The sequence below is a fragment of the Bos grunniens genome, chromosome 6 (genome assembly GCF_055505025.1).
Source record: "Bos grunniens cultivar Pamir isolate PY7600 chromosome 6, Bosgru_T2T1.0, whole genome shotgun sequence".
NCBI classification, from domain to species: domain Eukaryota; kingdom Metazoa; phylum Chordata; class Mammalia; order Artiodactyla; family Bovidae; genus Bos; species Bos grunniens.
The window spans coordinates 29,408,232-29,434,155 of NC_141170.1; the positions used below are offsets into that span (position 1 = coordinate 29,408,232).

Sequence of the window (25,924 nt, forward strand, 5' to 3'; positions counted from 1 at the left end):
CTCTAGTTGCGGCATATGGACCCGGTAGTTCTGGTGGCTAGGGCTTAGGTACTCCCCCTTCTTAAGTATGTAGGATCTTAGTTCCCCAACGAGGGATTGAATCCCCTGTGTTGGAAGGTGGGATTTTTAACCACTGGACCACCAGGGAAATCCCTGTAAGAACTTTTATGGATGGAAATTTTCTTGGGATCCAGTGGTTAGTACTCCTGGCTTTCACTGCTGAGTGCGCAGATTGAATTCCTAGGCCGGGGAATTAAGATCCTTGAAGTTGCATAGCCAAAAAAAGAACTGTCATGGAATTGATTTAATAAAACATATTTCTGCATTTAGTATGCCTCATGAAAAGATTGAGGTGTATTTTTCTTAGTAAATTTTCACCAAACTTAGTTAAGATGAGGTGTGGCATAAGGGGACCTTATATCAGGAAATTGCTTTTGATTGAGATTTAATACCTTCTATGATCTACTTTGTAACTTTCTGACTTTTCCTATAGTAAATCCTATATTCTAGCATGTAGAAAGTTTATGTTTGTCTACCAGTACTGTATTCCTTTTCCTTTTGTCTTATACCAATTAGTTATTTTGGTCAAAATCCCTTTATATTTTTTTTTTTTGCATGCATTGTCTCCTTTGAACAGTTTTAGTACCTTTTCTCTGTACTTTTGGTTTGGCAGTCTGCACTGCTCTTTGGCTCAGATGGTAAAGAATCTGCCTGCAATGCAGGAGACCCAGGTTTGATCCCTGGGTCACAAAGATCCCCTGGAAGAGGGAATGGCTACCCACTTCAGTATTCTTGCCTAGAGAATTCCATGGACAGAGGAGCCTAGCAGGCTACAGTTCATGGCGTCGCCGAGTCAGACACAACTGAGTGACTAACACGCTTTCACTGCTTTTTGATACATTTTGTTTTCTAAAACATTAATTTGAAATATTTAATTTTTCATCTGTTCATTTTACCTATGTACATTTTTTTCATGGTTATTTACTCCTTTTTTTTTTTTGTCTTCTATTGTATTGAAAACCTGTAGATACTTTAACAGAAAATATCATTGGGATGCAATGTTTTCTCTAGAAAGACTCATATTCTGAACCATGGTTAAAGATAAAAAGACATAGTTTTTACCATGCTTAAATTTTGAATCACATATTTCTATGACCAAACCATGGTGAAAAGTCCACTTTCTAATATATAACACTTAAGCTTTCACTGCTTCCTTTATAAATAATTTAAAGTTTATTTAAGAAGTTTATTTTAATCTCCTACCCATCATAGCAATTGTTATAGATTTTTAAAGTTAATATACAGCAAAGTTTTGGAAAGTTTTCAAAGATTTAGAGATTATTTTCAGACTATTCTCTGTGTATTTATATTTGAAATATTAGAAATATGAAATATTATTTCATATTAAACTGTATTGGCTTAAGGGAAATTTTGAAAGAAACATTATCTCCCCCAAATTTAACATTCAGTATTAAATATGTATAGATTAAAAATAGGATTTATGTCTGATTGCTAAACAGGTGACTTTCAAAGATGGAATGATACAGAGTTTCTGATGTTATATTGGTTAAGAATTTATTTCATTTTAGTTATTACAATGTTAAAAGTACTTTAAACTTGTGAAATAAATTTTACCCAAATATGTTAGTGATATTTTATATAATAACTATCACCTTTTTATCAGCAAAATAAAAAAAATACATCTTTCTACATATTCTTAAGTTGCACTATGACAAGGGATGTCAAAATAAAACTTTTCCCTTAAAAGTCTTAAGAGCTGCTATTTCTAATTCTTTACATTTCTTTTCATTGAGTCTGGTATATGTTACTGTATCAGTGGTTCTCATTGTATGATCTGCAGCCCTCTCAAGTTCTCAGAAATCAATTAGAGTGTTCAAAAGGTCAAAATTGTTTTCATCACTATACTAATATGTTACTTGCCTTTTTACTGGGTTGATTTATTTGCACTGATGATACAAAAGCAATAGTAGGTAAAATTGCTGGCCTCTTAAGGCCATGGCCTCAAATTATACTAGTATCATTGTATTTATCATTACCATATACTCAGAGTTATAAAATTAAAAAGCCACTTTCACCTGAAGAATAATCTTGATAAAGCAGTAAATACTGATTTTTTGAAATCTCCATATGTGACTACATACCCTATTAATGTTATTATGTGATAAAATGGGACGTACACATAAAGCACTACCGCTGACAGACACACTGTGTCTATCAAACTTAAGACATTTGGCAGATGTTCTCAAAAATGATCGAAGTGAGCCTATCACTTTAAGGAAAACAGTCAGTACTTGTTATTAGTGATAAAATTAAGCTTACAGGCACAAATTAGAATTTCGGAAGTTTTATTTGCCTGAGCTTCACAGCTTTGCAGTACTTAAAAACTTTTGTAATGAAACCAGTAGTGATATTAATGATGTGATTTTTGATATTGCTGGAGAAGGAAATGGCAACCCACTCCAGTATTCTTGCCTGGAGAATCCCATGGACAGAGTAGCCTGGCAGGCTATACAGTCCATGGGGTCACAAAGTTGGACATGACTGAAGCGACTAACACTTTGATATTGTAGTTTGATTTTGAATTTGGTAAATATTAGTAAATATAACCCCTAAGGGAAGTCTTTGGGAGCAGTACAGTACTTTATAGGTGTATAAGGGTGTCCTGAGAACAAAAGATTTGAGAATAGCTGATTTAAGTCTTCTACTGCAGTCAAACATGTCTAACTAAGTATTAACATCATAACCTCCCTCATGCGCTACCCTCCCCCCATGAAAATAGACGAACACCTATGATTTCAGTAAGGAAAACAAATAGATTACATATGATATGAATAATACTTTCTTAAAATATTCTACAAATTTAATTTTCTACTTTGAACTGTGGGCTTATATATTCCATTGAAATTATTTAGGATTGCCTTGTATTTATCACTGATACTGACGTTAAAATATTTTTCTCTCTTCTTCCTTTTTCTTCTGTTTGTTTCTCTTCCCACTTCCCTTTTCTCCTTTCATTTCTCCCTTCCTTCCATTTTTGGTATTTGTTTTCTAGGTGGAGTCTTTCATTTTGGATCAAGATGATTTGGAAAATCCAATGCTGGAAACGGCTTCCAAGTTACTTTTGTCAGGTACTGCTGATGGTGCAGACCTCAGGACAGTAGATCCAGAAACACAAGCTAGACTGGAAGCTTTACTAGAAGCTGCAGGTAAGTCTGTAAACTCTACATATATAATAAGCCTACCTAATTTTCCAAAGTTCATATGACTCTTAAAAATTCTAGTTATTATAAATGTATGATCTTAGATATTTAGTATAAGGCTATTGATAAAAGTTAAGGATTACTTTCTGGAGAATTACATGGAACATTTCATGAAAGCACGTTTTCATTGCCAGAATACAATTGACAGGTTACTGTAAACCTTATAAACAGAAACTTCATATACGGTCAGTTTATATTCATCTTGAATTCTATTTTTGCACATTCATCCACTATATAAAATGTATTTATATCCCCATATTAATACTCACAGCACTTTCTGTCTTTTATAGAAACTTTTGATTTATTCTTTGTGCATGTTTTCTGCTGAGATGATGCTCTGTGCCTTCTTGTGTTAGCTCTCATAATCAAGTGTCCTTTCCACAATCTACTTTGGGTTACATTTTCCACATTTTTGTGCCTTTTGTTGGTAATTTCACTGTTTAAAATGGCTCCCAAGTATAATGCCGAAGTGCTCTCTAGTGTTCTAAATGTGAGCAGGTTGTGATGTGCCTTGTGGAGAAAATAGGTGTATTAGGTAAGCCTTTTCAGCTCAAGTTGTAGTGCTGTTGCCTGTGAGTTCAGTGTTAAAGAATCAAGTATAATATATTAAAAACACACATGAAACAAGCTTATTATTGACTGGTTAATGCAGATGCTCAGGCCAGAGTCTTTCAGGCACCTAGCCCTGTATTTCCTTTTGGAGGAGTATTCATTAATTGAGTGTTCCCAGTGATTTTACAGAACATCACTGTATAATTACCATGAATAATAAGAATTGACTGTGTATAATTCCTTCCACTTTTTGCATCATACACTGTTTTTAAAACCTTGTAAAGTGAGGGAAATGAAAATTGTGAAATTATTTAAAAATATGTCATAAGAGTAACAGGGAATGATTCTCCTGAAGATGAAGAGACTTGAATTGAATATAAGAGAGCTGTTTGTTTTCTCTTGTCCGAAGAGGCAAAACCAGGTTTAAAGATGCTACATGAAGGTATATTTCAGCTGAAAGGAGCTATCTTTGGAGATAGAATTCCTTTTTATAGAATGCTAATAGTTGCTTTGTTTTTCTCATCTTTGTGTTTATTCCCATTTTTTCCCGTTTTCTTTACAGTAGCTAACAATCAAGATATCAGCTAAGCTGAGTTCTCATCTGTAGGCTATAGAAGAAAATTCACTTCCAAGTTTATGTTGGTAGTGGAATTCAGTTCCTTGGAAATGTGGGACTGAAATCTTGATATTTGTACAGACTGTCAACTGGAACTGCTCTCTTGTATAGCAAACCTGTTTGAGACTGTCCACATTTCCTTCATCTCCATATCAACATGGCATGTAGAATCCTTGTGCCTTGAATCTCTGACTTCTTTTTCCAATTTCCAATTTCCAATTTCCAGCTATAGAAATTTCTTTGCTCTTCCTGGGGTCATGTTTGATAGGGTCAGGCCCACCCAGATAACCTTGTTATCTTCAGGTCAGCTATTCCATGGGAAAAGTGAAAGTGAAAGTCGCTCAGTCATGTTGACTCTTTGCAACCCCATGGACTATACAGTTCATGAAATTCTCCAGGCCAGAATACCGGAGTGGGTAGCCTTTCCCTTCTCCAGGGGATCTTCCCAATCAGGGATTGAACCCAGGTCTCCCGCATTGGAGGTGGATTCTTTACCAGCTGAGCCACAAAGAAATCCAAGAATACTGGAGTGGGTAGCCTATCCCTTCTCCAGTGGATCTTCCCGATTCAGGAACCAAACTGGGGTCTCCTGCATTACAGGTGAATTTTTTGCCAGCTGAGCTATCAGTGAAGCTAATCATGAGGATAAAAATCTGTCAAATTCACAGTCCCAAAGATTATATATAGTGTGTACACCAGAGCTGGGTATTCTTGGGAACATTTTAGAATTCCTAGTATACCAATGATTGTACAGAAGCCACTCTATTTCTTTGAAACCCCAAATGTCAATATCTTTAAGTCTTTTCTCTGTGGCTGTTTCATTTCTTGCCTGTTTTTGTCTAGGCTTCCCTGGTGTCTTAGATGGTAAAGAATCTGCCTGCAATGCAGGAGACCTGAGTTTGATCCCTGGGTCGGGAAGATCCCCTGGAGAAGGGAATGGCAACCCATTCTTGTATTCTTGCCTGGAGAATCCCATGGATGGAGGAGTCTGGTGGGCTACAGTCCAAGAGTCAAACATGACTGAGTGACACACACATTTTTGTCTAGTGAAATAGAAATGCTGGCTGCCAGCGTTTTGAGAGCTGAGAGTAGAAAGGGGGCCAAGGATCTCACTGTTTATCATGCATATGCTCATCTGATCCTCATTTTCAGTTTAGTATTATCTTTTCTTCATCTATACTTGATGTGTCCTAGCCCAGGGTCTTTCTGGTTTAGTTTATTTAGGGAACAGTCATCTGCTGTGCAGTTTGTGGATGGAGTCTTAAATGTCTAAATGCTCCTCATAGGAGTTCAGCCAGTCTCTCTGTTTTCCAACCCAAACCTTACCCTTGTACCTGGAACCTGTATATAGCTACAGGGCCGATCACCTTATTTCTCTTGATTATCTATGGTTCTGCTTACTTTGTTTTGCCAAGTCAGTTACATCTCGTCTTTACTTTGTATTCATTAATATTAGCTTTGATTTATAAACTTCTTCTAGTTTTATCAAAGATGAAGTTCCTGTTATATTTTAGTTTTCCTCTGAGTAAGTTCTAAGAAGAAAAAGGGCAGAAATAATTATCTTAAAATAATCTTGAAATAAGAAATCTAATCTTTTAATTCACCTTTTCTCTGAAGTTATATGGTTCTGTTGATTAAATGTCATAACTTGGAAAAAATAATCTGGTCATGTATGTTTTATTTGATCTCAACTGATTAATATCTAATAATTGAATAAGACTAGTAAAAAAGATCACAGTAATCCAGAATGGTGAGATTAATTTTCAATCATTATTTATTTGAAAGGTTGCTATATATTTCTTAGATTACTTCCTAGTTATTTTTATAAAATAGATATCTTATGAAGATACAAGAAATCCATAAAAATTTAATATAGAATATTTTGTTCTCAATGTTATTTCTTTTTAAAACAGAAATTACTTTCTACTGATCCAGATGTATTCTCTTGTTTAACGGTTTTTTTGCTGTCATTGACAAACGGTTGTTAAATAGCCAGCGAGGGCTGGCTGAAATGTTGGGGCTAATTCTCTCCTGTGAGAATGCATCTGTAAGCTTGATCTTAATAATGTTAGGATATTTAACTAACCACAGATGTCTTATTGACTAAATACTACTATAGCAGGTTTAGACTATAGCTGGCTTTTGGTATTAGTAATAGGAATTATACAGTAGGTATCTGTCTTATCAAACCAAGACTGCTTTTATTCTCTGTACATCTTGATTGTAACAGACAATAATTTGATTGCTCCTTACATTTGTTACATCTAAAATCAGAAAGACTTCTTGCCAGATTTATTCCATAGATGTTATATTTCATATCTTGAATTTTTCAGAAAGGAAAGCAAATGCATGTAAACTTTTTATAAACTTCAAACACAAACTTATATGATATTTTTGAGTCTTTCCACTATTAAAAGAAATCTGCTCAAATATGTTTATTATCATCATTTGGGAGATCTTTTTGGTCTGTGTCTTAGTTAAATAGTTTCTTTAAAAACTTATATTTGAATCATTTAGGGGTCTTCTTTAAAATTGTAGGTTATCAGTTGGTAATTTTGGGTTCTGAGATTCTGCATTTCTAACAAATTGCCAAATGACAGTAATGCTTTTTGTTTATGAACCATGTGTTATGTAGTGGGGTTCCTTAATATCCCTTATAACATTAGATATTTTATCTTCAAGTTAGAGCAAAGATTCTTAAATCCTGGCTGTACATCAACATCTCCTTAAGAGTTTTTAAAATATGTAGATCCCTAGGCCTCACTTTTACCTGAATTATATCTTTAGATATAGGAGAGCTCAACATCTGAATTCTTGAAAGGCTTCACTGATGGGTGGCCTGTATTAAGCACTGCTGAGTTAGAATAGTAACTAAGAGAGATCAGCTTGCTTTATAGTAATATCTAGAATAGCAACAAGTTATGTCTCATGCACATGGTAACTAACCATTTCTGTTTTTGAAACTTAAAAAAAAAATTTGCTATTCTAAATGTCTTTTTTAGACATGATGCTTTTAGACATGATTTTGGGTATGTGTATTAAGTTGTAGTTGTAATTTGAAGCAAATAGATACTCACAGGTAGGTTATCTTTTATGTAGCCTGTGGTGTCTTTTCAGTCCATTTTTTGGTCACAAGTGGTAGTAGCCCAACTAAGTGTTCTTAAGCTAAAGTGGCCATATACCAAAAGTATGGGGTTGGTGCTAGCTTCTGGCACTGCTAGAATCAATGAATCAAATAAAACTTTATCAGTAATATCTCCTTTGTATTTCTCTGCTCTCCTCTATATTAACTTATTTTGGGTAGTCTTTTTCTCCTTGTGATAAAAGTGGCTAAATAGCACTTGGCAATTTGGCAACCTTTAAACATAGGTTCTTCTTCTAATGTATAGCAAACCTCTATGGATACCCAGTTGTTCCAGCATATACCAGCGACCCATTTCTAGAACCAGAGAGTCACAGAGTTGAGCATGTATGGACTACATAAAAGGAGTAAGATTATTAGACAGTTGGAGAACAGTGCTTTCCCAAGATTCTAGCCAGGCAATATATATCTGTCCACTATATCATTTGGAAGTTAACATAAATAGTTAAGTAACTTGAATTTTGCTTTGTTTCTCCTTTTGGGTATATCCAAATTGGTGTGAAAATAATATAATAGGAATAGGCAAATTATCTACGGCTGATGGTAAAGCCTTTGCAGATCCTGAAGTGCTTCGGAGGTTGACGTCATCTGTTAGTTGTGCGTTGGATGAAGCTGCTGCTGCACTTACTCGCATGAGAGCTGAAAGCACAGCAAATGCAGGGCAGTCGGACAAGTAAGTATATTTCTATTGTGATCAGTATAAAAATATTTTCTTAAAGATAATAAAAAAGCTAACATTTACTGAGCATATTTTTTGTGCCTGACACTGTACTAAATAACCACTTTACATTTGATACCTTGTTTATACTAAAAAAAAACCTAGGTATAGATTTTATTTTTATTTCCATTTTATTTATGAAAAACTGAAAAGAAGTAACTTAATCAAGATCAAATAAATAACAGGCAGCAGAGCCAGAACACCCCTATCTGTCTGACTACAAAACTGACTTCATAGCTAATATGTTATAAAAGACCTGTTGCTGATTTAGATTTTGTTTTCTTTTTTTTTTTTTAATGTTTTCCTGATAAAGAAGTCAATGATTTCTAATTAGTCATACCATTTTCTACTTCATGTGCATGAGAAAAAAAAAGTGAAAGTTGCTCAGTCATGTCCCAGTCTTTGTTATCCCATGAACTGTAGCCCGCCAGGATCTTCTATCCATGAAATTCTCCAGGCAGGAATACTGGAGTGGGTTGTCATTACCTTCTCCAGGGGATCTTTCCAACCCAGGGATCGAACCCTGATCTACGTTGAAGGCAGTTTCTTTATGGTCTGAGCCACCAGGGAAGCCCACTTCATGTGTATGGTAGTGGTGGTGGTTTAGTCGCTAAGTCACGTCCAACTCTTGCGACCCCATGGACTATAGCCTGCCAGGCTCCTCTGTCCATAGGGTTCTCCAGGCAAGAATACTGGAGTGGGTTGCCATTTCCTTCTCCATTTATGTCATTGCTATTGCTAAGTCATTCAGTCGTGTCCGACTGTGTGTGACCCCATAGACGGCAGCCCACCAGGCTCCCCTGTCCCTGGGATTCTCCAGGCAAGAACATTGGAGTGGGTTGCCATTTCCTTCTCCAGTGCATGAAAGTGAAAAGTGAAAGTCATGTCATAGTTCTGACCATTTTGAAGGGATGGTTTTTATTTGTTTTTGAATGTTCAAAAATTTTGTAGATGTAGTTTCCATAACTTGGATATGATTATGATATTCAAGGATGTTACCTTTCTGTGTCCTGTAGTTCCTTTTATATAATACTTCACATTTAGTAAGAACTCAGTAAATATTTTGTGACTTGGCCTATTAAGTTTTTCTAATGATGTTGTGCAATAAAAAAAAAATCACGTCATCTTGTATATAAAACAATTATGGATAGTATAGTTAAAAATATAATGCCAGGGAAGCAGCTGGAAAAGAACCATTAATAACATGTTACTGTCTTGATTCCTCAAAGCCTTCTTTTTTTCCCTGTAATTAAAAACAAGCCATTAAGCCATTTTGTTTACAGTCGACCCTTGAACAACACAGGTCTGACTGCACAGGTCCATTTATACACAGGTTTATTTTTTTCTTTCTTTTTTTGGCTGCACTGCAGAGCTTGTGGGATCTCAGTTTCCTGACTAGAAATTAAACCTGGGCCACGGCAGTGGCTACCAAATCCTAACCTATAGACTACCAGGGAACTCCTAGCACAGGATTTTTTTGATAATAAATACTGTACTGCTGCACAGTCTGTGGTTGGTTGAATATATAGATATAGAAACATAGATATAGAGGAACTATAGATACAGAGGAACTACATATATGGATGGCTGACTGTTAAGTTATTTGCAGATTTTCAACTGAGTGGAGTGTGGTTATCCCTCACCCCCATGTTGTTCAGGGGTCAACTGCATTTTAGCCATTGCCTTTAAACAGTTGAGGAAATAGGAATATTCTTTTGTGTATGAATTTAGAGAATAAAAAATAACATTCGAGAATTGTCTTTTGTATAATAGTATTTTTAAGACTGAAGGAGAGGTTATATAATATTAGCAAGAGTGTGAATTTGCTGTTTCTCTTAACTGTCTTCATTCATCTAATTCTTCATTCATTTTATTAATTTATTTTACCATCCTTCTCATTGATTGACTCTAGTTAACCTCAGGTTCTGTTCCTTAGTTACCATTCAGTTTTAGTAGCCTACAATATTATTGATATTCTTTAGATGTTTTTCAATGTAGTGCCTTCTGAGACTGGCAAGAGAAGAGATTTTAAACACCTTGGAGAGTATAGTTCAAACGGGAAATAGGAACAATAAAGAGTCATTGATTCTTTGGCATTGAAAGTACTAGACGTGATCAGCAAAACAGTAGAGCATGTTTGTGACAGTCATATTTGTTCAGCAAAGTTTGAGAACCAAGGGGAGTGCAGTGATGCTATGTGCCAGATTTTACATTAGTTAAGTGTGGAGCCATGTGCCAAATTTAACATACATTTTGCTTGGAAGTTTTGAACTTCAGCTGTTGCTAGAGTAGTTCCTGAAAGGCTGTTTTAAAGCTAACACACCTAAGGAAATGGAGTGAAAGTTCAAATGGGAAAATAGAGGAGAATGTGTGCCTGAGGGGCAAAGAAAGAACGAGTGTGTTTTTTTACAGGAAATGTCATGTGGGAGGGATTTGTCCTGAACTTACTTAAAGGTGATAGAGAACACTGAGTCTAGAGACTGTCAGTGCCTGTAAAATGCAAGATTAAGAGAAACTTATTAAGTGCTGTTTAAGACTTTCACTTTGGCAAGGGTCAGTACAGTTAACAAGGGACTTTGGGCAGAAAACATCGAATGGAAAAGTGCTAAGGTAGTGTTTGGGGTTGGAGGTCATGTTGCATTTTTAATAGAGTAATCAGGGATATTCTCACATAGAAGGTGGTTTTTTAGCAAAGACTTGAAATAGATAACATTGAGTTATTTGGGACTTTCCTGGTGGCTCAGATGGTAAAGCATCTGCCTACAACGCGGGAGACCCGGGTTCAGTCCCTGCGTTGGGAAGATCTCCTGGAGAAAAGGCAATGATCTGTGCCTGAAAGAAGTTCTCTTGTCAGGGGGATAGCAGATACATAAATCTTGGCCTTGCAGCCGAACTAGCATGTTTAATGAAAAACATGAAATCCAACTTGGCTAAAGTAGAAAGAGTAAGAGTGAGAATAGTAGGTGATGAAACCAGAGAAGTAAAAGGAGTATGAGATCCTCCCACTGGACAGGATAAGAATTTAACTTTTACTCTGAGTAAGGTTAGAGGCTGGTGGAGGATTCTGAGCAGAGGAGTCACATGATCGACTTCCCTTTTTAAACAAGATCTCTCTGGTACCATCATTGAAAAGCCTGGAGGAGAGCAGGGGTAAAAGCAGGGAGACTGCTTAGGAGACTTTACCATAATCATGACCAAGGATGATGTTGAAACTGAGTTTTAGTGGTAGTAGGGGAATGGAAAAGAGGTTATCCTTGGATGCCTTTAGTACCTAAAGTGTCAGGGCCATGTTTTAATAAGAAGCTGTAAGAATTGAGGTTTATTTTAAATAAAGAGAATATTAATTGAGACTTAGATTTAGTGTTTTGCTAAGAATGAATTTTATCTATAAGTGAAAGAATCTTTAGAAATGTCCATAATTGAAATTCTTATGGGTGATTTACAGGGCAAAAACTTACACTTTCAGTCTAATTTTCTGTTGTTCTACCACTTCTTTGACTCTCCTTTTTGCTTGAATTAAGCCTTTGCCTTACCTGCGTGTTTTTCATACTTGCCCAAAATGTGGTGGTATAAGTAAATACTTCGAAAAAAAAAGAATCTGCTTATCAGTTATTTATCAGTTCAGTTCAGTCACTCATTCATGTCTGACTCTTTGCGTCCCCATGGACTGCAGCATCCAGGCTTCCCTGTCTAACACCAACTCCCGGAGCTCGCTCAAACTCGTGTCCATTAAGTCGGTGATGCCAGCCAACCATCTCATCCTCTGTCATCCCCTTCTCCTCCTGCCTTCAAATTTTCCCTGCATCAGGGTCTTTTCCAGTAAGTCGGCTCTTCGCATCAGGTAGCCAAAGTATTGGAACTTCAGCTTCAGCATCAGTCCTTCCAATGAATATTTGGGACTGGTTTTTTTTAGATTTGACTGGTTTGATCTTGCAGTTCAAGGGACTCTCAAGAGTCTTCTCCAGCACCATAGTTATTTCTAGATTAGTCCAAAGTATATGCTCAAAACTTTCTTGTCTCATTTCCTTTTACTTAATTGTAGAACCCAGATAGGCCTTTATAATTAGTGAAAGTTTTATCCATTTCATTAAATTTTATAAAATTTTTCTAGGGGCTGAGCTTTGCAAACAGAACTATAGTTGTAACTCAAATTTTTCTTCATGTGATCTTCTATACAATTTTATGTTTTAAACTTTGGGTTGTTTTTTTTTTCCTACAAATAGTAAATAAGACTGTCTTTCAGCTACATGACGAAAAACAGTTTATAATGTTAATAATTTTAATTGAGTGACTTTTATATGTAGATTTTAAAAACTCAGGCTTCCCTGGTGGCTCAGATGTTAAAGAATCTGCCTGCAATGAGGGAGACCTGGGTTCACTCCCTGGGTTGGGAAGATCCCATGGAGAAGGGAATGGCTACCCACTCCACTCAGTGAACTGAATCATTTTATTTTCTTTTTGTTATGAGTCATATTGAAATAATCATTCTTATTTAGTGCTACTGTCCAGATTAACTTCAAAAATCAATACTTAATGCCAGGCAATTTTTTATTTTCTTACATCCTGATATCATACTATTCTTCTCCTAATAGCCGCAGTTTGGCAGAAGCCTGTTCAGAAGGAGATGTAAATGCTGTGCGAAAGTTACTCATTGAAGGGCGAAGTGTAAATGAACATACCGAGGAAGGGGAGAGCCTTCTTTGTTTAGCTTGTTCTGCTGGATATTATGAGCTTGCACAGGTTTGTATTATCAAAATAAAGCTCACAGGTTTTTTTTGTTTTGTTTTGCTTGTTTTGTCAAAATTTGGCCTGTGTATTAAGGAAATAAAATGAAATCAACCATCAGGCTCATTTCAAGAAATAGTTTTGTTAGATATAATTTTTGTTTATTGGCTTTTTTCTGTAATATGACTAGGTAGGTGTTAATGTAAATGTATGTTCAAGAAATTTTGATGAATACATAATTTTCTAATATCCTTTCAACTTTTTCTTTTGTAAGGTTTTGTTGGCAATGCATGCGAATGTGGAAGATAGGGGGATCAAAGGTGACATTACACCCTTAATGGCTGCTGCTAATGGAGGACATGTCAAAATTGTGAAGTTGCTGCTAGCTCATAAAGCTGATGTCAATGCACAGTCTTCAACAGGTTTTGCATACCTCTTTTTCAGTATTTAAATCTTAACACCCTCTATTAGTAATTAATTCAGATGAAAGTGCTCATTAGTGATGCTTTTGCAGTTATCAATACTGTAGATTTGTGTACATCTGGGCATTAGGCTTAAAGTACATACAATGTGTTTTGAATGAAATATCTCCTGTTTTATGTATGAGGGCTATCTTGGCCTTGGTTCTTTTATATTAAACACTGACTGGGTTAGACGGACCATTTTCTCAGAAGTAAAGAAGTACAGGCTACACCTCCCAAACACAGGTTTTCTATTTATCAGGGAAGAAGGGAAGGGAAGATAGGGAGAAGAACAAGAAGGATATGGAGCAGAAGGTAGGTCTGTCATTGTCTAGTGCTATTAAATTGTGGCCTAGAGGAAAACAAAGGCATTATGCTCCACAAGAGACAGAATGTTAATCTAAATCAATTTTTTTTTTCTTTCAAACTTGGGCATAGATGAATTTGTATCCAAGCTCTAAAATATATGAAAATATATTTTGTGCATTTCCTTCATGCAAGATTTTCAAATTTATTAAATATTTTAAATAATTTTAAAGGTCTGTATAGGTTCTGATTTGAGGAGGTTTTAGGAATCCTTATTTTACCCAGAAGTTAAGTTTTTTACCCCCTCTTAACATGGGAAATTTTTATCATTAAGAGGGAATGTTTTTGAAATTATTTTAACTTTGACTACCAGTTAATTGATGTTTAAAGTTGTAGTAAAAGCAATGTGTGATTAAAAGGACCAGTATGAGGTATATCTATATACGATGAATAATTGCAATCTAAAGAACAAATACACTTTGGGAAACATTTCTCAGATTTAAAGTTAGAATGAATGTGACTTTTTTCTCATGAGAAAAGTTTGTTTCAGAATTGCTCAGTTCTTTTATAACCCTACAGTTGTGATAAATGTATATGATTTTCCTCATGTGTTTAACCCTGATTTTGAAATGGAAAAAATAGGGAGTTGGTTTCAGTAAGATAAAATGTAATAAAGAAAAGAATTATATGTATAAGTGTAATGGCTAAATTTATTAAAGTTTTATAGTCTCCTATGTCAGTTTTCTCTTTGATACTAAATAAACCTGTTTTATTTTGCTATTTTATCTGAATGTCTATTTTTCTTCCTTAAAATAGGCAATACAGCACTTACATATGCTTGTGCTGGAGGGTATGTAGATGTTGTAAAGGTGCTCTTGGAATCCGGTGCTAGTATTGAGGACCATAATGAAAATGGTCATACTCCTCTTATGGAAGCTGGAAGTGCTGGACATGTGGAAGTAGCCAGATTGCTGCTAGAAAATGGGGCTGGCATTAATACGCATTCCAATGAATTTAAAGAGAGTGCCCTTACATTAGCTTGTTACAAAGGTACAGTAAAAAAAAACTGTTTTTTTTTTTTTTAAATGAAGTTTTTAAACTCATGAAATGACAGTTCATGTAGTATGGTTATTCACTTAAAAAATAAAAGATGGTAATAGTATGTAGTATGTTATAAATAAAAGTGTTTAAAGTATTTCAGAGGTTAAAAGTTTTTAGTATGTGGAGTTTATATAATTTTAAAAATATTCAATATTATAAATATTGTCAATGAAAAATAGTAATTGACCCAGTTTTTATCAGAAACATAATTTTAATATGCATTGTACTTTTTAATGTTTATGCTTGTGTTTTCACTGGTTTACACAAAAGTATCCTATTGAATTCAGACGTATTTAGGCTGTAAATTTAAACGCAGTGGAAATCAAAACGATTTATTAACAAGAAGGTATGTAAGCTGTTTCTCATGAAGAAGGAGAAAAATGGAAAAGAAAGGGAGGATATATGCAAAAAAATTAAAAGTGATGTGGAGGCAGTTTGTATTCAAAAGAACAATTTTTTAGAGTATCATCAACACGTGTAATAAAGGAAGAGCTGGTTGAAATTGAATCTACCTGCCCAGATATAGTTGTGCAAAGAGGTTAGTAACATAGTCTTCTAAGTGACATCAGTCAACCTGAAAATGTCGATAACAGTAAAGTATCTTATTTTGGGGGTGAAGATAATTGTCTGAATAAATATTTAATTTTCAGCTAGCTTATGATTTAGATTCTGGATTCTAAAATGATAGCCACAGAGCCATATATTTTTCAGAATCAACCTTTATGACAGATAACTGTCTATAAATGAAGAAACTTTTCAAAATGAAAATCTCATGAAATATTATATGTGCCTAGCTATTCAATTCAATGTTTTCTACCATCTGCAGCTGTGTCTTGTTTCTATCATAAAATAAGTGATACATTTTTGACCCAGAAGCATCAAGAAAAAGCTCTTGAAAGGCAAAATACAAAATTTAAGGAAGCACTCACTCTGAGTGGCTGAAGCTTCATATCCACTAGCTTTTGAGTGAAAGGGAAGTCACTCGGTTGTGTCCGACTCTTCGTGACCCCATGGACTGCAGCCTACCAGGCTCCTCCGTCTGTGGGATTTTCCAGGCAAGAGTACTGGAGTGGGGTGCCATCGCCTTCTCCGAGCTTTTGAGTGAATGTCTCCTTAAATTTTGCACCCAGGACTTTGATTCCCTCACTCTGGTGTTGGCCCCAATGTTGTTTTTCTATTTCAGAGCAGCCAAAGTTTTGTTAGGTCTTTAGGAATAATTTCAGTTAAAAACATGGCTAAAATAATCCTTATACAAATAAATGACTAAAATTTAAGTTAAATGTTAAAATAGGCTCCCAAGGACTTTTGATTATCTGGTGTTACAGATAATTCAGATTAAGGGTGCTTAGGAAGCCCAGCTGAGGTCTCTTAGTTCTCTACTTCTGTTTGGTAGTTAAGCAGAGGTTGATCTTCATTGTGAGGAGAGGAATTAAGCCTTGGGACAGCCTCTAGGGCAGGCTGATTGGGTGGCTTTCTCTCACCTTTTCACAAATAGTTTGAAAGCAAAACTGGCTCCATTTTATCACTGAAAGCCACCTGGCCAGTGAGCATTGAGATGGGGTTATATATAACTACTCTTCCCTCTCTGCTTTGCTTATAGCCCCATCCTGCTGAGATTAGGGCTTGCAGGCTTTTATTAAAGAAACTGGATAAAGAACTGAGCTCCGGGAGAACATTTCTACTACTTCCAGGGATCTGTGCACACTCTTAACTTTGCTCTATTTCTCGTGAGGTCTCCTGGGATACCTCCATTGACATGGAGGAGATGGGGAAGGGATAGCATTCAGGCCAGGACTAAACATTGATGTGGACTTTGGGAAGGGAGAATGACAGAGAAGAAGGAAATAAAATTTGTTAGCAAAAACAAGGTATGGCATATACAACACTTACTCACCAAAGTTAATTTAGTTTTAACTATGATTCCGCTATCCAGTCCTTCCCTCCATTCCCAGTTGATTGAGAATTGACTGAAGCTCATTCCAGATACAGTTGGGGAAAAAATTAGTAACTTTTCTATTGTTTCTTACATGGTATCTGAAGTCCTTTTAAAAATATAATCGGTAATCCTTGTAACTACTCATAAGGTAATCATTATGTGAATTGAAGTTTATGGTTTAGTTGAAACTATGTGAATATATATGTATGTGTCTAAATGGATAAATATAAATGGTGTTGTTTAAAGGGTATTTTTATATATGCAGTTTCCAACTTACATACAGCTTGTTCCTAAAACATCTGTGAGTTTGTTATTGAAACTTAAAGCTCATTGCCTCATAAAAATAACTTCATTGGTGATTTTTCATCCCAGGCTGCAGTTCACAAAAGCTAATTTAGTCTATAGTATAAATAACTGTGACATGCCTGGGCTTAACAAGGTTGTGGAGGGGATATTCCAGGTGCTGCATTTTAGTGCCAACCTTGTTCACCTGCAGCGAGGATTCTAGTAACAGCATTTTCTGGGGCAAAAGGGTAAGGAGTAGAACAGCACAGATTACTTGTATAATTTGTGTTGGGCCGTCAAGGATGGCTTGTAGCTGATTTTAGTATTCTGCTGATATATTTATTACTGTAAGTTAAATACAAGTTGTCAAAATATAACTTTACTTTTTTGGACTAATAAAATATTTTTAAGTAATCTTATAAACTTTTGGTTTAGGACATCTAGAGATGGTGCGATTTCTTTTGGAAGCAGGCGCAGATCAAGAGCATAAAACAGATGAAATGCACACTGCTTTAATGGAGGCTTGCATGGTAAGATTGGTGAAATACATACTTAAAATTTATATATTAGATAGAGACAGAGCCAGTGGATAATGGGTGCCATTTCCCTGGGTTCCAAGATTCTATTTATCATGACTTACCATGATCAGAACCTTAGCTATCTGAGTTATCAGTCGTTTTCAGAGCCAGTTGAACAACATTAACTTTTATCAGAGTGCTTTCTGAAGCTTTGTAGCACAACCTTCATTTTCTTGGTCTCACATAACTATACTGGTTTTATATAATTGGTGCAAAAATGACTTTCTGACAGATTGATCAAGAATGTTAAAGATGAGATCATAATCCACAAGAGTATGTACATAATACAAAGTAAACATGTTCATCAAACCCACAATTTAAAATCTATGAAAAATTTGAGATTAGAATATTGTTTGTATTACATAATTCTTCCTCTGTCATAGTCTTTTCTCAACCCCGAATTCCCTTTTTGAAGAACTTTAGTTTGTTCTTGAGAATGTGTAAGAATAGTACTCTTAAACTTTTGTATTTCAGTCTATGACTTGTGGCACAGAAATGTATCATAATAACTTTATAGAGAGATTTATGAGAAAACATACCAAAGATAGAATGACCCCAAATTAATTTGGTTTCTTGTCTCAAATTCCCTTCAGAGAATGATTATTGAAATGATGTTAAATTTTAATTAGTAATTTAAAAAATATTAAGTAGCCATTTAAGCCATTTTTGTTTTTCTTATTGCCATACCAGTGTTAAATCATTCTTTTGAACAAACAGGTTTTCTTGGAGGGTTTAGAGTTCCCCACCTGTTAAAATGAGGATAATATCCTTCTCTAGGGTTGTTTTGAGGATTAAATGACAAAATGTGTGTAAAATGCTCAGTAATATCCCCATGATAAGGAACTTAAAACAGTTTTGCCACCCCCACTAGAGAGACAACTTATGTGTAGATTAAATAATTAAAATGAAATAGTCTGTGGACCTACTCTTCATGCAATGGAATTAAATGTTAAAGCAAATGAAAGATATTAGTAGAGGCCATAGGTTTAGAGACTTGCTATGAGACTGAGATTTTAAACTGGACTTTGAAGGAAATGTAAGAGTTGACTGCTTATGGAGGAAGAAAAGTCTGAGCTTAAAGGAACAGCATGGTAACAGCCAATAAGTAAAATAGTCATAAAACCATTAAAGTTGTGTAGTATGGCAAGTACCAAGGTAACAATGGGCATGACATGTTCGAAAGAAGGTGAAATATCTGTGAGGTGATGAAGAAGGAAAAAGTATATCAAAAAAAGAAAGAATGGAAAAGTGAGCCGTGGAGTTGCCAACAGTGTGGGAAAGGGAGGAAAGCTGTGGGAAAGGGATACCGATAAAGGAAACAGAGATATTAAGTGAGAACTTCTTTTTCTTAATTTTCACTGGCATTTGATTGTGAATAACAAAGGAAGTACCATGTACATACTGTGTTTCCCTTTCACTAATACATCATGCTGAATTCCCCCACTCTAAAAAGTATTGCATTTTTCTTTTTCTACCTAATCAGAAATTTGCTTGTCCTTAAGATTCCTATGAAAATCCTACTTTCCCCTTTCTAAACTTTATCCTTTTGGCATTTAAGCTTATACTATTTAGTATTGATGTTATCTCACAGTAATCTCTTGTTTTGTGTACTTAACTGTGTTTTTTTCCTGTTGGTAAATAAGTTTTTTGATTGGAAGCATTTTTCTACATATTTTATATCCTCAGTCTCTGTTTACCACTACAATAAATACTGAAGGAATAGAAATAGGTCAGCTTGCTTATTCAACTCTTAAATGTAGATTTATTAATTCTTATTTGAATTGATATCAGTGAACTTCATTGTATAGCAGTTGAGAAGTATTTTTAACGATTTTTTAAAATGTTGCTGATTCACTTTTTTAATTACATTGTAATCAGGATGGCCATGTTGAAGTAGCTAGGTTGCTTCTTGACAGTGGTGCCCAAGTGAACATGCCTGCTGATTCATTTGAATCGCCGTTGACCTTGGCTGCATGTGGTGGGCACGTGGAACTTGCAGCTTTACTTATTGAAAGGGGAGCTAGCCTGGAAGAAGTCAATGATGAAGGCTATACACCACTGATGGAAGCCGCTCGTGAAGGACATGAAGAAATGGTGGCTTTACTTTTAGGCCAAGGTAACCAATACCAATCAAGATACTAAGGCATAATAAATGTGTAACATGTAAGATGATAATTTATAAAGTTGAATTTAATTATTTTATCTTTCCTTATTTTTTCTTTCAGTAGATTCATAATGGGGTGCTAAAGTATTTGCTCTGAAAATAACTCCCATACTGTGCTATTTTAATATTTAAGAGCTTTCAGAGCCTTTGTGTGCTGTGTGAATAAAAACAGAAAACTGGGGGTGGGGTAGGGTTATAGGTTATATATTTCTTTCTGTGCCTTAAAAATTATCATCTCTAGTAGTATTGTGAGTTTATAGATATGTATAAAGCTTTTAGGACATTTTTGTCATATAGTGCCAGTTAAGACGGAGCAGGCAATGGCACCCCACTCCAGTACTCTTGCCTGGAAAATCCCATGGACGGAGGAGCCTGGTAGGCTGCAATCCATGGGGTCACTAAGAGTCGGGCACGACTGAGCAACTTCACTTTGACTTTTCACTTTCATGTATTGGAGAAGGAAATGGCAACCCACTCCAGTGTTCTTGCCTGGAAAATCCCAGGGGTGGAACAGAGTCGGACACGACTGAAGCGACTTAGCAGCAGCAGCAGCAGCAGCCAGTTAAGTGTTAGCTGTAGTGATGGTGGTAGTAGTGATGATAATGTTCTTCTGACCTTGGACAAGTTAATTAATCTCATTTCCTTAGCTGCAAAAATGGAGCTAATAAAAATATGTAAAATGCATTAAATATTGCCTGACAAATAATAGCATGTTAAATATATATTATTTTCATCAGCATCTTGACCATCATTATTTTGGATCTTTATAACAAGGGGCTACACTTTATTTTTTCTAAGTCCTTAAACCACCTTGACTTGGATCAACTCCTTCTGGCTGAATCTTATTCCAGCAGTGTATATCAAATATGGCCTCATGGATGTGGTTTTGATAGTTTTCTTAATTTTTAACTGCCTCTTGAAGTTGGGGGAGAAGCACTTTATCATTTAGTGAAGTAATATAAATGTTCATTTTTGAAATATAGTTTATTAGGAAATAACCATTCTTTGCTTATCTCTGGAATAAGTTAATGACTTTCTTTAAATATATTTTAGGAGCAAATATCAATGCACAGACAGAAGAAACTCAAGAAACTGCCTTGACTTTGGCTTGCTGTGGAGGGTTTCTGGAAGTGGCAGACTTTTTAATTAAGGCAGGAGCTGATATAGAACTGGGGTGTTCTACCCCTTTAATGGAAGCTGCTCAAGAGGGTCATTTGGAGTTAGTTAAATACTTATTAGCTGCAGGTAGGCATTTTTGCATTTGGGAGGTGTTTTTGTTTTTTTGCATGATTTATATAAGTAAAAGTGTTACAATGCAAATAACTTTTTTCTGATGTATGATGCACTGGATGTGTGTAGAAAAAAAGATACGTTTTTGTGTGTATTCTGAATAAATAATTTACCTTATTGCTGTTCAGAGTATCTGCAGTCTTAATTTTAAGCAGTAGTCTGTTTCTAGTTTTTTTTCTTTTTTGCTTTTAAACATGCAGACAATATTCTCTATTTCTATACATGAATAAGGCTATTTTGTGTAATCTGAGGTGATATGGCTTCTCTAAAAGGAATTTCAGTATCCACATTTGTGTTTTATGATTCTTTTGTTAAGGCTGTGTGTCTAACACCACTGCAGGAGCTAATGTTCATGCAACAACAGCAACAGGGGATACAGCACTAACATATGCCTGTGAAAATGGTCATACTGATGTAGCCGATGTCTTACTTCAGGCAGGAGCAGATCTGGTAAGCCATGGCACTTTCTAAATCTTAGTAATTAAAGCTAAGACAAGAAATTAACTTAAAATCCTGTGGAGACTGTAGACAAAAGGTATTTCTTTACTTCTAATTTTTTGTTCACCTTTTCACCATTGTTTATTCATCTAGTCATATTTTTTCCCTAAGCTGTTTTGTGTCCATTCTTATTTCCTCGTTAGCAGCAGTATCCAGTCAAATACCCCTTTCCCACTACAAAAAGGGGAAAATTTTGTGTTTGATATGTTAATAATTAATGGTAATAATTAGTATAAGTTTTCTTTTAGGTACTTAACTATTTTTAGAAGTTTCTTTGATTTGTCATAAAAAGGCACATATTGCTTAGGGGCATTTCATTGTAGTTTAGGAAATAAATTGTACCTGTACCATTCAAAGCATTATTAAATAAAGGAGTTAAAAAGATAAGTAATATTTTCTTTCAGATACCTTTTTTTTTGTTTTAAAAGACTTATTTATTTAATTTTTTGTCTGTGCTGGGGCTTTTTCTAGTTATGCTTCTTGGGCTTTTTCTAGTTATGGCAAGTGGGGCGGTGCTCTTAGATGCAGTACGTGGGCTTCTCAATGCAGTGGCTTCTCTTGTTGTGGAGCACAGGCCTCAGTAATTGTGGCTCCCTGGGCTCTAGAGCGCGAACTGAGTAGTTATGGTACAGGGGTTTCATTGTTCTGCGGCATGTGGGATCTTCCCAGATCAGGGATTGAATTCCTGTCTCCTGTATAGGCAGGTGGATTTTTTTTGCCACTGATCCACCAGGGCAGTGCCCTCAGATAACTTTTAGTGAGAAGGGTGAAATACTGAGGTCATTCTTAGATTATAAAGAGGTGTCATAGGGAAAGGATAAGCAGAAAGCTCAGAACAGGTGAAGACGTCATCTGAGATGTTATGTTTGGGGCTGGATAAGGTTTAGAAAGATAGATACCGTGATGTTGTAACAAAAGAGGTTCCTCCAGTTGGAAAAATTAGTAGGAGTACAGACTGAGAGATAGGGAAAAATAAAGCAATTCTGTGTGGGGGAATAAAGGCATTCTTCCAGTTTAACCTGTGTGGGAGTAAGAAAAGTAGGTTTTAGTTAAACCATGAGCACCTGTGTGTTTTCATGTAGCAGTTCATGGTTTATAACAGAAACTCACACAGGCAGAAACAGGCTCCTCAATTAACTGGTTTCTTAAAATTTATTTAACTTCTCATTTTGTGAAAGGAAAAGATTAGATTACTGTTGTGGTCTCTTTTGGCTCTGTGTTAGCACAACTCTTGAAGAGCTTACGACTCATGTTATATTCTAGCTGTAGTTATGTGCCTATCTCTCTTAGGTTTTGACCTACTTCAGCTCAGGGGCTGTATTTCCAGTGTTTACCACAGTGACTGTGAAACATGGCAGCAGTGTAATCTTGCTTAGTTAATTGCAGTTAAAACAACTTAGTGTATGACTTAAGAGAAAAATCATGAGATGTAAGTGTAAAAAGATTGACATATAAAATGCTTTATAAAAGGTAGTTTTCTCAAACCTTTATACTGTAAGACCTGTAAGTTTTTCCTGTGCTGATATTCTGAATCACAAGAATGCAGTTGGTTCTCCATCCTTTTGAAACCTAGAAATCTGTAGTAATATCTTGTCATTGGTAGTATTAAAAAGATATTCAAATTATCACTGTCTGTGTAAGGTAAAATAGAAGTAATGAGAAGTATATAAGAGAGTGGTATACTTTAGAAATTCATACAGCTAAGATAAAAACTTATGAAACGAAAATTACTTGTAGTGGTTGGAGATAATGTTGATTGTTTGGAGAGGGCTGTGCTAGAGTGCCATTCATTGCTCGAGTTCTACAATCCCTTTTGTAGAGATAGAAGGAAAAATTAGCTAGATGGTTTCAGATAATGGCATAGCAATCACTGAATATAATTTCAGTTCTTAATATATTTCTAAAGAGCATGCTTCTAATTTGAGATAGTTTAAAGAATGTATTCCTTGATTTACTTCAGAGCAGGTTATTTAATATATTTAGATGCCAAAATTAGTCCAATTCTTTTCCTTTTGATTTTCATGAAAAAGAATAATTGTTCACTGGAAATTAAATATCAAATAAGTCTGTACTTTTTAAACAGGAGCATGAATCTGAAGGTGGAAGAACTCCTTTAATGAAAGCTGCACGAGCTGGCCATGTTTGTACTGTTCAGTTCCTAATTAGTAAAGGTAGGTTTGTGTAAGGCAGTGATTATTTCCCAGAGATGTCTATTCCCTGCCCTTGGGTATTAAGAGATTTAGAGGTAAAGGACATTTTGTGGGTATCATGTGATGGAGGAATGCTACTGAGATTTTTGTGAGTGGGTAGTCAATAAATACCCTGCAACACATAGAACCATTCCATGAAGAGTTGTCATACTGGGTACACACTTGTTGAGTAACATTTCAATAAAGAAAAATTTTTCTATGTAAATGAGGGCTTAGATTGCCTGAAGTCTGTTCTGTTCATGTAATAATTTATCTTGAAACCTGGATTTTTGTGCCAAGTTTCTGCCACTGATTAACTTGAAGGCAAGACACTTTTCTCCTTTATTTATATTTCCCTGGGCCTAGGTTTCCTTCTTTGTAAACTATAAAGAAGTAATCATAAAAATAGCACAGCCCACCCAAAAAAAGCTAAAAATTGAAATGGAAAAAATATGCCAAAAATGCATTTTCATTCGTGGTCGTTTATTCTGTTTGAAAACCAACATCCTTATTAACAAAAGTAGCATATTATTACTTTCTTTAAATTATCTCTTTGGTATTTACTATATGAGTTCAAGTTGAAACTTTTTCATGAACTTCAGTATAGGAGATTAAAGATTTTGCTTTTGATTCAACATTGATAAAGAGAGACTATGTAGATGATATACAATTAAAAAAGCAATATATGCCATTTCTTTTTTACCAAAAATACTGAAGTTTGTTAATAAATAAGAAATAATTTATTGGTCAAATTATTTTAGGCAATTTAAACACGTGTTACATGTTTATGAATAACACATGATATTCAAGAATGAAATTATTTTCAGTTATTATCTCTTCTCTTCCTTTGTTTAATTTTAGTGAATCTGATTCCAGTTTCTTCCTGCTATTTTTTCCATTTCCCACATGCTGCAAAGTGCTGCAAATCAGGGATGAGAATTTTACTACTATTACTTCATATATTTTGTTAATTCCTTCCATTATTTGGCCCATAGAGGGCAGTGTGATTTATTTATTTATTTATTGGTTTTTAGTCATCTTGCCCACTGAAGATACAAAAATTTAGATAAAATTTTATATTTTACTTTTATAAAACAGTGATTATATTGAGTGATATATACTTTTATCCTAAATTTTTAATGTTGCATACTTAAACATTTATGGGTGAAATTATATGTTTGGAATTTATTTTAGAATAGTTCAAGATGGGAGAGGAGAATGGATGTGGATATATGTGAAATGAGATTGGCCATGTTTATAATCATTGAAGCTGGGTAATGAATATGTGGGGCTTCATTATCCTGTTCTCTCTACTCTTTGATTTTGAAGTCTACCATAATTTAAGAAACGTTTTATTAACATTATTTTTCATGGATTGTCTGTTTTAGGAGCAAATGTGAATAGAACCACAGCTAATAATGACCATACTGTACTGTCCCTGGCTTGTGCAGGGGGTCATCTGGCAGTAGTGGAACTACTTTTGGCTCATGGGGCAGATCCAACTCACCGTTTAAAAGTATGTAACTCAAATGTTTCAGGTAGTATTGTGAATTAATCTTCACTCGAGCATAACACGTTATCTACAAGTTCAACTTGTATTGACATTCTGAATGTGTTCATTTTCTGTTTTTAGAGGAAAGTGTTCTTTCCTAAAATTGGAAACTGTAATGTGTCTGGGACCTGTTGGCTTTATCTTCCTTAATGGTTCTGTAAATTAATTTGAAAAACTGTTTCTTCCCTTTCCATATTCACTCTTTTAGGATGGCTCAACTATGTTGATAGAAGCAGCAAAAGGTGGTCATACAAGCGTTGTTTGCTATCTTTTGGACTATCCTAATAATTTGCTTTCAGCCCCTCCACCAGATGTCACTCAATTAACGCCCCCATCCCACGATTTAAATAGGGTAAGATTCTAAACTAAAGCATTTTTATATTATATTATCTTTATCCCTTTTTTAGTCATAGTTCCGGATTAAACTAGAATGATTGTTTTTTGTTATAATATGCAATTCTCATTAAAGATAATGTATTTGATACAGTTAATGACCATTTAGTATAATACTCACATTCTAGATTGATATC

At 35.1% G+C, this 25,924-nt stretch overlaps 1 protein-coding gene across 15 annotated transcripts in view; it reads left to right on the forward strand.

The window, feature by feature from the left end:
- The window catches only part of ANKRD17 (ankyrin repeat domain 17), a 165,763-nt gene that overhangs the window by 73,558 nt on the left and 66,281 nt on the right, over positions 1-25,924 (forward strand). For 12 of the 15 annotated variants that reach the window (XM_086405414.1, XM_086405415.1, XM_086405421.1 and 9 more), the window contains 12 exons: positions 3,074-3,227; positions 8,108-8,264; positions 12,902-13,049; positions 13,309-13,456; positions 14,618-14,851; positions 17,559-17,653; positions 19,580-19,817; positions 20,919-21,110; positions 21,472-21,605; positions 23,737-23,824; positions 25,231-25,358; positions 25,603-25,746. In XM_086405414.1, coding sequence (XP_086261540.1) covers positions 3,074-3,227; positions 8,108-8,264; positions 12,902-13,049; positions 13,309-13,456; positions 14,618-14,851; positions 17,559-17,653; positions 19,580-19,817; positions 20,919-21,110; positions 21,472-21,605; positions 23,737-23,824; positions 25,231-25,358; positions 25,603-25,746 — 1,860 coding nt within the window. Of the gene's footprint in view, positions 1-3,073; positions 3,228-8,107; positions 8,265-12,901; positions 13,050-13,308; positions 13,457-14,617; positions 14,852-16,630; positions 16,771-17,246; positions 17,471-17,558; positions 17,654-19,579; positions 19,818-20,918; positions 21,111-21,471; positions 21,606-23,736; positions 23,825-25,230; positions 25,359-25,602; positions 25,747-25,924 lie in introns of those variants that run through there. The other 3 variants (XM_086405426.1, XM_086405429.1, XM_086405428.1) reach the window with 3 other exon arrangements.